The sequence below is a fragment of the Branchiostoma floridae genome, chromosome 9 (assembly GCF_000003815.2).
Source record: "Branchiostoma floridae strain S238N-H82 chromosome 9, Bfl_VNyyK, whole genome shotgun sequence".
NCBI lineage: Eukaryota > Metazoa > Chordata > Leptocardii > Amphioxiformes > Branchiostomatidae > Branchiostoma > Branchiostoma floridae.
In genome coordinates, this window is record NC_049987.1 from 14,430,747 (window position 1) to 14,447,430 (window position 16,684).

At 40.3% G+C, this 16,684-nt stretch overlaps 1 protein-coding gene across 7 annotated transcripts in view; it reads left to right on the forward strand.

Annotated features, from left to right (window-relative positions):
- LOC118423384 (cilia- and flagella-associated protein 47-like) overlaps nucleotides 1–16,684 on the forward strand; it is a 43,103-nt gene that overhangs the window by 20,045 nt on the left and 6,374 nt on the right. For 3 of the 7 annotated variants that reach the window (XM_035831501.1, XM_035831506.1, XM_035831504.1), the window contains 29 exons: nucleotides 172–322; nucleotides 896–997; nucleotides 1,213–1,408; nucleotides 2,154–2,251; nucleotides 2,630–2,746; nucleotides 3,189–3,323; nucleotides 3,778–4,041; nucleotides 4,438–4,661; nucleotides 5,184–5,257; nucleotides 5,832–6,092; nucleotides 6,661–6,702; nucleotides 7,189–7,361; nucleotides 7,759–7,882; nucleotides 8,071–8,229; nucleotides 8,676–8,881; nucleotides 9,208–9,351; nucleotides 9,529–9,647; nucleotides 10,145–10,351; nucleotides 10,931–11,019; nucleotides 11,218–11,321; nucleotides 11,614–11,649; nucleotides 12,436–12,611; nucleotides 12,971–13,078; nucleotides 13,547–13,658; nucleotides 13,905–14,009; nucleotides 14,321–14,477; nucleotides 15,027–15,044; nucleotides 15,648–15,918; nucleotides 16,389–16,660. In XM_035831501.1, coding sequence (XP_035687394.1) covers nucleotides 172–322; nucleotides 896–997; nucleotides 1,213–1,408; nucleotides 2,154–2,251; nucleotides 2,630–2,746; nucleotides 3,189–3,323; nucleotides 3,778–4,041; nucleotides 4,438–4,661; nucleotides 5,184–5,257; nucleotides 5,832–6,092; nucleotides 6,661–6,702; nucleotides 7,189–7,361; nucleotides 7,759–7,882; nucleotides 8,071–8,229; nucleotides 8,676–8,881; nucleotides 9,208–9,351; nucleotides 9,529–9,647; nucleotides 10,145–10,351; nucleotides 10,931–11,019; nucleotides 11,218–11,321; nucleotides 11,614–11,649; nucleotides 12,436–12,611; nucleotides 12,971–13,078; nucleotides 13,547–13,658; nucleotides 13,905–14,009; nucleotides 14,321–14,477; nucleotides 15,027–15,044; nucleotides 15,648–15,918; nucleotides 16,389–16,660 — 4,244 coding nt within the window. The remainder of the gene's footprint in view (nucleotides 1–171; nucleotides 323–895; nucleotides 998–1,212; nucleotides 1,409–2,153; nucleotides 2,252–2,629; nucleotides 2,747–3,188; nucleotides 3,324–3,777; nucleotides 4,042–4,437; nucleotides 4,662–5,183; nucleotides 5,258–5,831; nucleotides 6,093–6,660; nucleotides 6,703–7,188; nucleotides 7,362–7,758; nucleotides 7,883–8,070; nucleotides 8,230–8,675; nucleotides 8,882–9,207; nucleotides 9,352–9,528; nucleotides 9,648–10,144; nucleotides 10,352–10,930; nucleotides 11,020–11,217; nucleotides 11,322–11,613; nucleotides 11,650–12,435; nucleotides 12,612–12,970; nucleotides 13,079–13,546; nucleotides 13,659–13,904; nucleotides 14,010–14,320; nucleotides 14,478–15,026; nucleotides 15,045–15,647; nucleotides 15,919–16,388; nucleotides 16,661–16,684) is intronic. The other 4 variants (XM_035831507.1, XM_035831508.1, XM_035831503.1 and 1 more) reach the window with 3 other exon arrangements.

The window sequence follows — 16,684 nt, forward strand, 5'->3', positions numbered from 1 at the left end:
ACAGGGGGCCTGGGGTGATATCCTTGTGTCATTTCAACCTTCTGACTGTAGCTAAAATGCCAGAGATGCTCAGAGATGACCTCCCACTTTTTTTCAAGAAAAACAAACCTGTTAAACCATCTCTTTTTAAGAATTTTGAAAGTGTAACTGTTTGAATTTGAATTACTCCAGGAGCCAGGGCGGTTGTGTTGCGGCCATCCGTCCTGAGTACCTGATGGAACCTGAGGATTTCCGCTGGTGGGTGAAGGTGCAGGCCAGGAACAGGGTGAAGGAGGAGAGGAGGAGCAGGGAGATGGCAGCCGCTGCAGGGATAGAACCTGAGGTGGGATAAACAATGGAATACAGAAGTTCAGGGCTCTCAAAAGTTGTTTATACCAAAGTGTTCCATTAGGTCTTGGGATGGGAAAACCTGGCCAACAAGAAGCAAATTGTCATGAATTCAAGCCAAAATTAATCACTGTCAAAAATTGAGAAGGTGGTGCTGAGATTATAATGATGTGTTGCGGCTAGCTCCATTATTATGGGAGAGACAAGAAGTTTATGATGTGCTTTTCATTACTCAACATTTTTGGGACTTAGGTTTATGGTTGAAGGAAAACATACATAGGCATTCACAGTGTTTCATGTTTGCAGTCAAAACAATACAGTAGTACCGGTAAGACATGAAGTACAGAGCATATTTTGCTGTGTGATGAGTTTACATCAATGTACAATGAGAGCTCACTGCAAACGTTAAAAAACTACTGCAAATATTGATTGATTACTCGTAGTACATGTACTTAGCAATTTAGCATCAATATAAGAAGCCTTATAGGGTAGATGTCAAATCCTCTCCGACTCGTTTGAGCTATAGAAATTGTCGTATTTACCACAGGATTTTCTCCTCCCTGTACAGTTAACGTTTGAAGAGGAGGCAGAGAGGCGTGAGCTGGAGGAGGTTCTGTTTGAGTCTGTGTCCAAGAAAGCCTGGAGTGACGTGCTGCTACAGCTGCTCAAGGTCAGGGAAGGACGTTTGTAACTGGTGTCTTTTAATGCATTTATGCTTTTTCGTGTCTTGTTTTCTTGTTTACAACACCCAGGGTTTTCTGAAACTGTGTTTATAGCCCCATCATTTCTATTCTCAGCAATTTTATTACCTTTCCTCCTGACTCAGGCTCATTTCCAGGCTCATATGACCTCTGACCTCACACCCTTTTGTGCTCTCCTTCCCAGGTTCTTGTGCTGTCCAGAATCACCCCCAGACAGTTCAAGAACATCCCCCTCCCCATCAAGGACATCCCCCTCCCCACGGTGAACCCTGACCCACTGGCCAGTAACATTTACGGTGTGGGGGAGAGAATCCTGCTGGCATGGCTCAACCACTACTACGAACACATGAGGCACAAAGTCTGGGCTGACTGTGACAAAGGTAAGGGTGTGTTTTATTACAAATCATTTGGGTTTCTCTTATCAAGTTTATTATTTATTTTGATCAGGTTAATGGTAGTGACACTTTTGAAACATCAGTTGGTTAGTTGCTAAAATAAATTAGAAGGAAGTTGCTAGAAAGTGGGATATGTTGTAGACAATCTGTATGAAAAAATTTTTTATGATTAACGATTGTTGTAAGAAATGATAATGCTTAACTTTTGGAATATTTTTTTAATCATTTTTAAACCTTTACAGGAATAAGGTTTCCATATCCATTCTGTCACATGAGTGACAAAGGTAACAAAGTGTTTGAAACATGACATTACAGAGAGTTTCCACCAAAAACATACATGGAGTCATAACTAATGCACACACCAACTAAGGAGGATTGGGGCAGATGAAAATTATGTAAAACATGAAATTTTTCCGTGCAAAAAATACAAAACATTAGATTCTGGAAAAAAATTGTTAACACCACTCAATCCTTCTTGGCATGTCCTTGCTTTGATGTTCTGCTTTGGTGTGGCACCTTCAAGAAAAAAATTGTTTATTCTGACATTCATATTCTTATAGAGTTGAACTTAAGATATGTCTTGTACTTCCGCCTGTATCAGAACTATTTCTGAAATTTCGGCCAGGAAGACATTTTTTTCCAACAGTTAAGTTTCAGACATGCACAGTCAAAAGCATACTTGTATTCATAGCACCCTGTCCTGAGTTGAAGTTCCTGTTGTGTTCTCTAGGTGGCGTCCCTCCGTCTCGCTGGGTGGTGAATTTTGACTTTGACCTGCTGGATGGACTGGTCCTGGGAGCTGTACTGGCGGCACATGTGCCCTTCCTGGTACGAACGTGAACTTTGACCTGCTGGTTTTCTCTTAAAGCACATTGTACTGAATGTATAAACTGTGATAAGCCTTTGAGGATCCTCAGACAAAAACAATGAATGTAGATGTAAAGACGTTTTGCTGGATTTGTTTGATATACAACATACATATAGCTTACAAATCTTAACTTTTTTTTCATAGCTGACTTTTATAGTCATGTCAAGTATAAGCAATTGTAATTTGGTCATCTTTGAATTAATGTAACATACAGTATCTGTTTATATGCAGATTATTCTGCTTTCAGGTGGTGTAATGCTGAAAAAGCTGTAAATGCCAAATATTTCTGTTACAAGCACACCCATTCTGGTATATTTAACAATTTACTTTCTCCACAGATCAAGACCCATCTGAACAGTATGTACACCCACCCATCCACCCCAGAGCAGTGCCTACACAATGCACTCAAAATCACCAGTGCCTTCAAGACCATAGGACTGGACTATGACATACAGGTGGGACATTCAAACTTTGTCATATCTCTCAGTGTTTGGTGTCACTTTTCTTGTTTACCTAATTCTAGCAGTAAAGTTGAACATATTGATGGTTGAAGACATAATATGCTAACAGGTCACATACATGCATGTGATCTGCCACACTGAAAAATACAGCTGAAGAGATCTCCTATGCAATGTTCCCAGTACAATGCATTCCTGTATGTCTAAACTTTACATATTTGGGGGGTGCTTCAGTAGAGAGCTGTTAAACACATTGTATTTCAAAATGGCAGACATATGCCACATTGCAAGTGAATGCTAATGGAGGTTAGATATATAGAATTGCATCAAATTTTTCTTTTCCACTTTGATTTTTACTCAAATCTTTAATCAACAAATGTTTAGATAATCTGTGTTAAATATGTATAATTACAGGATTTATTTATATTTCTTTTCTCAGGCTATTGACATCACCGACCCCAACCCAGTAGCCATGTTACTGCTGTGTGTTCACCTGTACCAGCGCCTGCCACACTATCTACCCAAGGCTACTGTGGAATTTGTGGGGTCCCTACATGCCACAGTGCAGAAAGAGGTGGGAATGGTCCTTATACAAGGGGACTATTTTGTGTCTGTTACAAGGTTAAATGCAATAGTAACACTTCAGCACCAAGGACAGGGACATTTTTAAACCTGGGTTTTTCATCATTGGTGTATCAACCACAATCATTACGGTGCTTTTTATTAGAGTTGAGGTCTTTGTCATTATTGTATTTCTATGATATCTTACTTTTAATGTAAGGCACATTAAAATTTTGAAATATGACTGTATTGTAAACAACTGCTATCAGTAGTATCATATGGGAAACCCAGGTGTCTTGTCAATTTCATCAAGAAAATATGAAATGCAAACATTCCGAGTTTGTCATAGATAACTAAATGTATAATAGCCAACTTTTCACATTAGCATTAAGCAAGATTTTGATATTGTATGACAGTCTATTAGACAAGTATAGAAGATAAAGATTTTTTTTCTGCACTTTTTTTAGGTACGTCTGACCAACCCCAGCTCAAAGCCTTTGATCTACCACCCAATGATTGCTGGCCGAGATGCCCGTGACTTCATCATCCCCAAGGCGGAGGCCATCTCCGTCCCGCCGCGTGGAACTCACAACCTTCCCGTGGAGTTCACCAGTCGCCTGCTGCGGCCTGCGGAGGCCGTGTTGGTCCTGGTGGGGCGCAGGGCGGGCGCTTCCGTCGGATCCACCCTCGTGTTTAACCTCAGGACACTAGTGGACAACATCACACCTAAGGTAATACATTTGACCCTTGCACTTTCAGGTCACATTTCAAACTTTGGGGGAGGGGGGCAGGAAATGGCTAAACTATCATTGTTTATAATGTTTGGGCTTGCTTTTTGTTTGGATTGCCCTTTTGCTTGCTTTATATAAAGGATTGCTGTTTTTTTTGTTTTATTGCCTAAATCAATCTACTACAATTTATTTTTGGTATGTTGTTGACTACCAGAGGACATAATTCTGACCCTCTAGCAGCTTCCTTGAAACTGCAGAAAACTGTTAACTTGCATACAAAAATGTATTACAAGCGTGTGAATCCTCGTGTTCAGTCTATTTTGCCTTATAAGTTGTTTGCATGCAGCTGTGGTGGCTTTGCTTTAACTCTCTCCCCATATACTGCATCACCTGCAGTCCTTCTCTAACAAACAGGGCAACATCAAGATCGAGTCGCCCTGCTACGAGCTCTACAGGTGCAAGCTGAACGTCACCAACCCGTTTGACGAGCCAGGAGAGTTCCGTATCGTTCTCGTGGAAGCCCGCGAGCCCTTCCCTTCACCCAAGGCCAGGAAGTCGGCCTCTCAGAAGAGCAGCTCAGCAAAGTCAATGAAGAAAGTCAAGTCCAAGATTGATCATGGGTAAGTAGAGATAGCATATTATTTGTCAAATTCTGACTAATGGAATTTTCTTATAAGAATTTGATAAATTAACTTACAAGTTTTGAAAACCTGGAGAATGTCACAAACATTTGAATGTTCTAAAAGCTTCCAGTTTTGTCTGTTTGCTATACAAAACTATACTGATGACAGCAGTTTTAAGAAATGTTCTAAAAATGTGGTGCTTGCCCTTTCTTTCTCTTGCTTTCCATAGAGGAAGACAGCGTACGCAAAGGTATTTTCTCATACAACATTGATGGACGTGGTTTGTCTTAGTTTCAGTGTTGTTCACATTACCAATAGTCTGTCACTATAATACCAAGCAAATCGAAGTAAAATCACAGAGGCTTGTGTAGTATTCTTGTAGTTTTATGATAGTACATGACATGTTATAACAGTAACAAATGTAGGTATTTGGTAGCATTTATCTACTAACAGGCATTAGTGTTTGTTGGACCTGTTTTAGCTTTATGCTCATATTTGTTTGTCATCATTTCACCACAGCCAGAAGAAGGTGGATTCTCCTTCTCCTCCTCCTAATGATGAGAAGATTGAAATCACAGCAGCAGTGGAAAAATGTAAGTCTACATACTTCAACTTAATTTGTGTGAATGCTATAAGCAAAAATGTGGTCTTTGCATGAACTGAAAGATGTGGAATTGGCATTCAGGCTTACAATGTATGAAAAGATACTACCAAAAGCATAGCAAAGCAAAGCATTTATTTCTACTCCTGCCATGAAATCAAATCCCTGTAAAATTGAATAAAGTTACTAACAGTACTATGGTACAGTACTGAAGTTACACTACTGTGGTACATTATTGTTTTGACTGTGAACTTAAAACTTCATAGTCAAAACAATAATGTAGCGCAAGACTACATATTCATGGTGTCATTATTTAGGGCCTGACTCCGCTGTGAAAACTGTGAATTAGAAATAAAAACACTGCAATTAATTCAAAATTTACTGTAATGAAAATTATGAAACAGAAAATATCATAGTGAATTATGAATTCATACAACTTTCATTTAATTTGTCATTCAGCAATGTGATGATGCAAACTAAAAGACAGCCTATTATGTAATATTGGTTTGAAAATACATTGTGTACTTCCCATGTTATTAAGATTTGTTTCTTCCATTTTCCTACAGCCACCACAGACAACACAGTCTTTGGGTCCTTCTTCAGCCCTAAGGCTTCTGTCCACCTGGATGGGCGTGGCTCTGCGGAGGTGGAGATCGAGTTTCTCCCGTTCCAGACCGGACATCGCCAGTGTTCCGTCCTCTTCATTAACGAGGAGGTGGGAGAGTTCCTGTACTCCATCGAGGCGTCCGCAGTGCTGCCGCTGCCGTCAGTGTTACCGTGGGTCCCCAGTCCGCACAGTGTGAGGATCAGCAGTGCAGCTGCTGCAGGTAGGTTTGGGATTTTGTCAATGGTCTCCTTCATGGATACACTTTATGTATCTGCATCTTCTGGTATTAGTTAGCCGACATACCCACTCTTCAGTGTCTCAAAAAACCCTCTCAGGTACATGCAATACTAACTAATATTATCACCTGGTTTAATCACATTACACAACCTGTCAACCTAACATTTTTATATCCAACTCTAAGCATTGTTTCGAGTTATGAGGATGGCCTTACTGTGTATATTCTGTGCCTGTATTATTCTGCAGTCTTTAAGAGAAAAGCCTTAATTGTGGGCAATACATTGTACATTGTATGCATTGTAGTTGTCCCTAAGTTGTTCCATTCATCTAATCATCATCGGAATATTGAGTTGACAGAAATAGTACAGAAGATAGTAGAGGCAGAAGATGAAGAATAACTCAAGTTCTTGACCTGTAAAAGATACATGTACGCTGTAGATATATTTTTTTTCATGACTCTTCCTATTAGCAAGCCTTTCCAGTGAAACAGTGAAATTTTCGTTTGTCCTTCTCTACAACTTCTTGTCCAATCATCTGCCCCCAACAAACAGGCTGCAGACTCCTCCCCAAGAGATGCAGTGCTCCTCTCCCAGGTCACATGATGTTTTGTAGTTCCCATGGCAACAATTGTTGCCATAAGTTCAAAGTTTATGCAATACAGTTTCAAAGTGGTTTTCAAACTTATCTTTTTTTTTTACCTCATCAAAAAAAGAAATATAATTTTTTTTTAGTTTCACACAGTAGTTTCAAAGTGGTTTTCAAATTTTTGTGCAAAAATTTAGATTCTTTGCCTCATTTGTTGGAAAACTGCAATTTTTTTAGTTTCAAGTTATTTTTGAAATGTCATATTTCTCACCACAATGTATTCAATATTAAAGTTGCAATAACTCACTTTTCCTTCAGAAAAATTTTTATGTATACATTTCTCTTGAGTTTCTCTAATTCATCTTTTACATAATTTTTTACTTGAAATTTTGATGCAACACAACTGTTCAGCTCAAATTCAAATGTTGTTAGATACTAAAATGAAGTAACATCATATGAAATATTGTACCTAACAATATCATTATTTTCCACAGGTAAGGGAAGAGGCCTGTTTGGAGGAGATGATCGAGTGATCTACTGGAAGTGTGAGAACAACTCTGTCCTGAAGGAGAACCTGGTCATCCCCATCACAAACGCTGCCAGGGAGCGCTCACTTGTCATCGCTGCACAGCAGAGGATGTCCGAGTATGAGCGCGAGAGGAGAAAGGTGAGGAAACTTGACTTGATTGGCTATGTTTGTCTTAGGCACAAGAAAAGTCAAATTGAAGCTTTTTTGCTGTTATGGTTTGTAAAATATCAATTATATCAATAAATGGTCAGAAGAAGGTTCTCCAAAAAAGTTTGAAAGGATTGTTTGTTACAGAGTTCCTCCAAGCTAAGTTACCTAATAGTTCTGTAGAATGACAACAATAAAAACAAAATAATGTGAATAACAATAAACTACATAAAAACCAAGTTCAGTGTAACAAATAAAAAATGAACAAAAGATACTCGTACTGTAGAATAATGTCAAAATACAACTTGTTGTTCATAAGTTGGTGTTGAGTAAAAAGTAATTACATTGAAAGTTTAACTTCATTGTTACTCTGCTCTCCCATTTGTAGGTTGCTGGTACGTTGGCCAGTGGAACTGTGACAGCGGCCATCGCGGCGATGGGTCTACACGACCGCGTGGTGGATCGTTCTCGACACATCACCACCTCACACATGCTCATCGCCCCTCCAGAAGGTAGAAACTTTGTTTATGACTTTATTTTTGCCCATATTTTTAACAACAATCACGTCCAATTTGGCATCCCCCCATTGATTTATGGTGCAAACATTACCCCTCTGTTTCAGGTCTTTTTATATAAAAAGAAATACTATTTGAATAAACCTCTGTGTTTACTCATTTTGTACTTGCCATTTCTTTTTCAGGCACCACATTTAATGTACAGGTCAGCTCCCCGCTGTTTGACGCCCCCATTCAAGTGTTTGTCCCCTCACCGCTCAACAACCGGCCCAAACCGGCTTCAGAGGTGGCCAGGGAGGGACCCAGGATGGAGAGATCAGCAGCAGGAATTGTTGGAAACCAGGGTGAGTAGTTATAACACTTAAGCTATTTCTGAAAATCACTCAAACCAGTAGACTAGCCCACTGCTGCAGTACTTGTATAGCTCACTATGGTCTAAGGGTTAAGAAAATGGAGATGGGTGCTGGCGACCGTGCTGCCTTATACACCATTTAGGCTAGCGTCACATTTCCAGACTGGGGCCCGGCCAGGCTGTTTGGAAAAACCAGAATAAAAATGTACACGTAAAAATATACACATTGTCAAATAATGTCCATGAGTATTTTCTTTATGTCTTGTGTAGTTAGTTGTCTTTATTCATTCCCAAAGCCAGGCCCCGGTTTTGAAATGTCACGTAGGCCTTAGTGTGATTGATAAGGACTAACTCAAGAAGCATAAAAGCAAGAATTACATTGTACAAATGTATGTATTTTAATCTATTTGTTTGCCTGTTTCTTTGTCTGTTCTGCAGGTGTAATTTTAGACGACGGCACCATCAACATCCCGATCAAGTTCCAGCCAAAGGGCGCAGGCCACTACCCCTGCCGCATCGTCCTCTTCGCTCCTAACGACGTGCGAGTCTTCCAGCTGGAGGTTATCGTGAACCCAGACGGCAGCACTGCTGAACTGGAGTTTGTCACACCTGCACACCAGTCTGTGTCACAGGATATTCCCATTGTAAGTATTGTATCTATAAACACTGATTGGGTCAAACTGTAGTATGTAGCGGTGACTACAAGTTACTATGTAGTGGTCCAATTTTTGCTTACCTGTTGCCATTAAAGGAATGTGAAATGTAGATGTAAATTATTGGTGGTGTATGATATGAGGACAACTTTATTCAACATTCTAGAGAAAGAATATGCCCCATTCACAGCTTGTACAACTTGCAATTTGACCACTGCAAAGAGAAGGTTCCCTACCTGTGACCACAAAATACTTATTGATGCTATATTCGTCAAGTCTTTTGTATTGTTTCTAAACCCTTCTGTTTATTTCTCCAGCACAACCCGACCCTCCATGATTGGGAGTTGAAGGCAGAGCTGGAAGGAGACGGGTTCTATGGACCACCCCTGATGCTGGCCCGGGCACAGCAGACAACTCTGTACCCCCTCATGTTCAGGCCAGTCTTGGAATGTCTGTCACTGGTAAGTAGCCAAATTGACTTTAAAGATTGCCAGAACTATTACATTGATGTCAGGTACAGTTTTGTTAATGTTGGATGTGATTTCAAATCAATCTTTAATTTTTGTCTGGATGACTGCAAGAGGCACATAAAGCCTTTCCCCTTTGTCAAGAACAATGACTCTACTTTTTTCTTACAGGGAAGGTTGTTGCTAAGGAACCATGAAGATGGCACAGAGCACATCTTTAACCTTAAGGGACTGGGACAGAAGCCTCTGGCTCTGGACCACATAATTGTGCCATGCAGGGCAAGGGAAAGGTGAGTTTGGTTTTCAGCTGGCTGTCAGACCTATCAGACTTCTCAGTAAGTGCCCAGTTGCATTCATAATGTGCTAGGCTGATGACAGGAAAGTAAGAGCATTCTTGTCATAGTTGCGGATGCTTTGTATAAGATCTTGCTTCCTTATGACAAAGAAATGTTGCAATAGATCCTTACCAATGGTTGGTTCTATTTTAGCCTCACTGAAAATCAGGGAGCAAACAATTTTTTGACAAATGAGACTGCACCTTACAAGTAGAATTATTCCCCGATTCTTATTACACAAAGCCGAATGATTGCCTTACACAGTTAACCTTCTCCTAGCTAAAGAAGCCTCTTGGCTTCAAATTTTTCTTGATAATGGGGTTAGGCAGCAGGGCAAATGTTAAGCTGCTCTCACCAATTCACAGTAAGAAATAGGCATGTTATGTGATATGGCAGTTTACTTATGGTTTGGCTTCAGAGCTGACTTGAACTCCAACATTCCATATTTCCAGGGTGACCAAAGTGGTGCAGGTTCCCAACGTGTCCAACAGGAAGCTCATCTACCAGGTATCCTCCAGCCTGTCCTGCGTGTCGGGGCCACCCACGGTTACGGTGTTGCCGGGGCAGACCACGCCCTACAGGGTGTCAATCACCCCCTGGCAGAGGGGAACCTTCAGTGGTGTCATCACCTTTGTGGCAGGAGATGCACAGAAACTACGGTACGACAACTTGTGAAATCCTATCCTAGTAGCTGATCGAGTACTTTGCATTTTCAGGAGTCCTATGTTTTTGCAAATATTTCTCAAAAACCCAAAATATGACAACTGTTGAAGCTCAACTTGTTCCCTTCTTGAGAATATACACTAACCATTATGAAAGGCAACTTAACATTTCAAAAATCCTTTGCAAAAATACAAAGGCATCATTTTGGAAGCCAAACATGAAAACTGTATAGCTTCAGGAATATTGAATACCTGTCCTTGGTGCTGATATCTATGTGTAACAACCTAGGAAAGTTTTATTTGCAAGATCTTGTCTAAGGGCTAATTGCAACATTACATTAAATATTAAAAAAGTACAAACAGTGCAAGATAGTAATGGTGACAAGTGGGACTATTCTAATGATGTGGAATTCTGTGCATTACAATCTAAGCTTTAGGGTTTGACTTTGTTATTGGAAGCTGCAAGCAGTGTCCCACTTTTTTCTATAATGAGTGGGTTTGGGGATCTGCTAACATGATTGTTATACACAATAATGCTGACTTAAGCTGATTTTGACATTGTTTCTCCATCCACAGGGAAGAGGACTCTAGTAGTGATGAGGATGATGAACTGCCCACCTCCCCCGTCACGCCCAGCTCTCGAATGTCATCTTTTGCAGGAGATAGTAAGAACTGTCTTACTTTAACTTTGCTCCTCATTTCAGCCAAAATTTGCTCACATTTTCTTCTTATATGCTTAATGTTTTCTCCTAAATGCAAGCATTAGATGAATCAAAGTACAAGTGAATATGTACATGTATCTGTTGAGGTCATGACATGGAAATTAGTCAAGTTGATTGAAATTTTCATTGCCCATATTACAGCAGATGGAGACTTCCCTGGTGGTTACCGGGTGTGGTACTCCCTGGAGATCCAGGCCAGCCCACCTGAGCCAGAGAAGCGTCTCCAAATCACCTGCTCAGCACAGGTAACGCACCTGCTGGCTTCTCAACTTCTGTGGCATGATTTAAACCTTTTTTGATACTAATTCTAACAAGTCTACAAATATAACCTACGTAACTCTAGAACATAATTGCATAACTACAAACTTTAAGTAACAAATAATGCAAGTTTGAGCTTCAATACCTATTACGTATTAGAAATAAGTGGATTTTGCATGTAATACAACTCCTCAACTGCTGCTGTGATGTTTTGTTGATCTTTTTTGCTGTTGTGTGTTAATATTTCTAACAAACATTTGATATCTGTTGTCTCCAAAGCTGTTGGATTTTGTGAGAGAAGGTGGCGTTCCAAAGGTAAAGAAATAGAAAAAACATTGTGCATGCTGTCAGATGCCACGGCTTAAAGGCACAAGCATAAACTATTAGATTTATTAAAGCACATAATGCACTTAGTTTTTTGCACCGCCACAGTATGTCACTATGGACATCGAGGCTTGAATAGTTTATAGTCTGTATAGCTGGTGTAGGGTGTGTACAACTGCATGCACCACAGCACTTTGCACCCATTATGCATGCTTTAAATTGCACAGTGACACACATGAATTCCTGGGTAAAGGTTTAACCCTTTCTATCCCAAGTGCTGGTGGACAGGTAGGAGATCATTGTAGCTGCTACAGCTTGGGATAGGAAAGGTTAATGTTGATTATTTTGAAGCACTGTTTAAATTCTTATAAGACTTGTGTATGCACTCCAGGGTTCTAGCCATCGTCCGTTTTTCTTCCTTCAACAGAATGTTGCTTATTCTGTCCTCTTTGATGGACAAAAATTGCATGGAATGTATACTTTTGGGTATCATTTGAACTAAGCTGAGTCTACCAGCAAAATTTGCCCCTCAAAATAAAGGAAATAGCATTTCTGTGGGTCTAGTTTTCAAAATTTTCCCGGGGAGTATGCCTCCTCCCCCCTAGGATCAGGCCATCAACAGGATTTCCATTAAAATCCAGGGGACGAAAAAAAAATTCATTCTGGATAGAACACTGATGCACTCAATGGGATATCAATGACATGTGAATGTCACTTATATCTAGCTTTTTATTAAAGTTCATTCTTAAAATAACAATTTTTCCTTCACTTCACCAGTCTGCTGCCATGATGGAAGTTCCCATCCAAAACCCCACGAACAAGGAGCTGACCCTGTCCGTCACGATTGAGGGGGCGGGGCTTAGCGGGGAACCCAAGGTCACCCTGACCCCTGGGGAGGAGAAGTGGTACCAGCTGCTGTTTGCTCCGACCGTAGTGGGGAAAACCAGGGGAAGGTGGGCAGTGCTGTCTGTTTTGGCTGTCAATCATAATTGACATACAGTGATACTTAATCCTTAACACGTACATGTAGTTAGATTTTTTGAAGAAATCTTTCAAAGAAATTTTTGTGCTAAATGCAATTTTCTTTTAAAAATGATAATAGACATACAGTGATACTTATTGTTAAACATGTACATTTACATGTAGATAGCATGGTTTTCTAAGAAATCTTCTAAAGAAATTTTCGTGCTAAATGTGATTTTATTTTAAAGATGGAATTTTTGTACTGGTATTTGTTTGAGAGAATTTGTTCTGAATCTATGAGAATTCATCTATGAGAATTCCTTAAAAGATCATCTTTTATGCTCAACAGTTTGATCTTCTATGGTGAAACTGTGGGGGAGTTCTGGTATGACCTCGACCTTGTAGCAAACACACCTGCACCAAAAGTCCTGCCGCAGATGGAATGTGAACTTGGAAGGTAAGAGTTCCTCTCCTCTAAATGTTTTTAATGTGAACCATACTGATATTTACAAGCTACAATATTTATCTTATCTACATCACACAAATGCTCCTGTCCTTGGTGCTGAACACCATCCACACACAGGCATACAAACTTGTCCCTGGTGCTGAACACCATACTATGTCCTTTTGTATATTGTTTTGCTGTAGAATAGTGTCAAGGGTACACAGAATGATTCATAAAAGAAGTTATAGTACGGCTTCAGCAAAAGAAACGGTGAAAGTTCTTTTATATATATAGATCCATGTCTTTTTTTAGATGTCAGACAATGTGGAAAAGAAATAATACCAGGGAAGTTAAAATGAAACATTGTTTTTAAAGTAGTCCAGGGTTTACTCTTTGTATGGGATTCCAAAACCTATTGTATTGCATGTTTATTATCATTATAAGAGTATTTCTTAAGATGTGTTTTTAATCACCCATTAGATGGACTCGCCAGTTCATCCGCCTGTACAACCCCACTGATGAGCCCATAGAGCTGGAGCCACAGAACAGTAACCCCAACAACTTCAGTCTGGAGGTGGACCCTGCCAAACCTGTAAGTCTCCACTCTATAGGAAGAACAACTATTACTACCTAATACTAGGGGTATCATAGACTCTACTTTCCTTTAGTAAGCTATATATAAGGGCTGCTTCCAGAAAAACATTGAGGAGGAAATAGCTAACAAAAAAAGAAAACAAACATGAAAACTACATTCTACCATCATGATATAGCTGTTGTGTATGTGTCCTAATCTGGACTTTTAATGAGTACATTTATTTTTACTTTTCTCCTCCACCAGATAATTCTGCAGCCCAGGTCCAGTCTCATGGTGCCGCTGCAGTTCCTTCCTTCAGCACTAGGGAGCGCTAATCACACAGCTGAGATCACCTTCTGTAGTGAACATGTGAGTGGGCTTTTTCTTGAAATTTCTTTTTATCTTGTCACAATTTACAACGTAATTAATTTCCTTTGGACATCTCAAGCGCCAGTAGTGTATATTCCACGGTAAAGACCAACAAGAGAATAGACTGATACTGACTGACCAGCACAAGTAGCAATAAGTACTATAACCAATGAGAGCAGCATTTCTAAGTTTATTTTGCATTTCTGCCTTTTCACTGTTTCACGAGTTGGGCTGGGTTATGCACTTGGCCAGTAGTTTGACTTTATGTATTAAGCTAAAATAGGATCAACATTTTGTTTTCCTTCCTCTAGTTGGGGGATTGGGTGTACCTGGCATCAGGTACCGGTATCCTACCCCAGCCCCTGGACCCAGTCATGGTCAGCGCGGAGTTCCAGTCCAACACCTCCCTCATCATCCCCTTCAGAAACCCATTTGACGAACCTGTCATTGTGGATGTCATTCTGACAGGTATATCTTACACTTTCATCCAATGCCAAAACATCTTCTTTCAAATTATCATGGTAGCAGTCATAAACTTTCTTCCAACACTAAGGTGTACATGCACGAATCAAATTTTCAACGACCACTGTCACCTTCTACAGGATCAATAATGACCAGTCACTTCAGAACGTAATCTCACGAGAGTTGTATGTACGTGATCTTATTGACACATGATCTTAGGAATACGTGGCGTCAGCAATTGGTGAAATGTAACAGGAAGCTTTGCAAGTTTACGTTCTTAAGTGATCAGTCATCCTGTAGAAGGCGGCAGTGGTTGTTGAAAATTTCATCCATATACATCTTACTGTTGGAAGAAAGTTACACATTGTATTAAGTTAAACATCTTCCTTCATTTATGCAAACAGGCAGATCTATGTGTATCCAGTTTACTTTCATATTTTGTTAATGATGTGTGAGGGTAAGAGGTTGATGTGCAGTGATATTGCAGATGATGTTTTTCAATGATTTTTCTCTTCCTAACTCTGCATGCCTCTACCTGTCCCTACACACCTTCAGGTTATGAGCAGGGGAAAGGTATGAATGGTGATAGGATAGTCAGGTGCTGCTGTTTATGCATATATTTGCATATCATTGGAAAAATTCACCTGTTTACTTCCATTTTTAAACAATTTTCATTCATTGTTTAGTTTCCTCTTTTGTATTGCATGAAACATCCATTAGCCTAGCTTCGAAACAGCATGGTTGAATTGATAGTGCTTTGTATACTGTTGAAGCAGGTTTGTCTCACTGTCTCTGCCTTCTGTTTCTCTAATGTTTTTTTTTCTTTTAACAATGTCACTTTGTGGCAATTTTCACGCCAGTTTGTCATCTCCATGCACTTGTTTTCTGAAGTCAGAGCTATTGAAAGTTTTGTTGGTGTTCAACATGAGTGTTTCAACTTCCAAACATTGTTGGATCAATTTGTTCTCAGAAAAGAAATAGGTCTATCTTGTAAAATGTTGACACAATGTCTAGAGAAAATAGAGATAGATGCCTAGATCTGTAAAATTAATGTAGCGTCAAGATCAGAAGAAACAGTGGTCATTCTGGCTGGCCGGAGTGATGGCCAGACATTAATTAAATCAGATCATAAATCAGTATCCAACATTAATTCACTTATCGTCATTTTTTCTACAGACCAAAAGCAGTTCCTCCACAAGATCAGTGAATCAGTCATCAAGCAGTCCATCACAACAGAGTCCGCCTTCTGTCTCCTCCTCAAACACCCTCACAACATCCACCTGGCGCCCAGGGCGACCCTTGACCTCCCCCTGACCTTTGCCCCCAACCGTATGGAGCTGCACGAGGCGGTGTGTGTGGTGTCCGTGAGGAGGGAGGACGGACAGAGCTGGAAGTTTGGGGCACAGGCCATGAAGATCGAGACACTGGACGGGGAAAGTGGAGAAAGGTAAGCAAAAACTATGTTTAGAAAACAAGTTTCTGGCATGTCGTTTTCTTATAGTTAAATGATTATGCAAATAAGGTGTTGATTGACATTACAAATGTCCATACATCCCTTCCTAATATCAGTCTTTGATGAATGTGACAAGCAAAGAAAATACTGCGAAAACACAAATACACACACAGAAAACAATACCCCCTTATAAACTAGTAGGCTCTTTCATTGACCCTATGACCTGGAGTGTATGTCAGTTGTCAAAAACAGTGACATGCTCTGGCAAATGACTTTTACTTTCTGTCGCTTTGTGGTGAATGTGACTAGCATATGGGAAATACTGAAACACAGAGAGACACCGAAACAATACTAACTGTTTCTTGTAGCTAGTAATCTGTAAAAAGCCTTGTTGCAAAGTAGGACAGTCGTTAACTATCAAGAATCAATGGAAATAAAATTAATCCAAACTGTTTTCTCACCAGGAGTGCGAGTAGGACCAGCAGCGGTGGTCTGCGTGACGTGCGCTGGATTTACCCCATTCACGGTGTCCCCGAGTCCCACCCTGTGAAGGACGCAGCGAGGGCGGCCACCGTGGAGTGTCAGGCCAGGAACAGGGTGGAGGAGAGGTTAGAGGTCACGCTGATGGGCGCTGCTCCCAGCTCGGCTGGAGGGTATCCCAACCCGATGAAGACCAGGGCCATCACTCCCATAGATGCACAACGACCAAGTACAGATGGGGTCATTGTTGGAGAGGGTACGTATCTCCCGCTCCTTACCA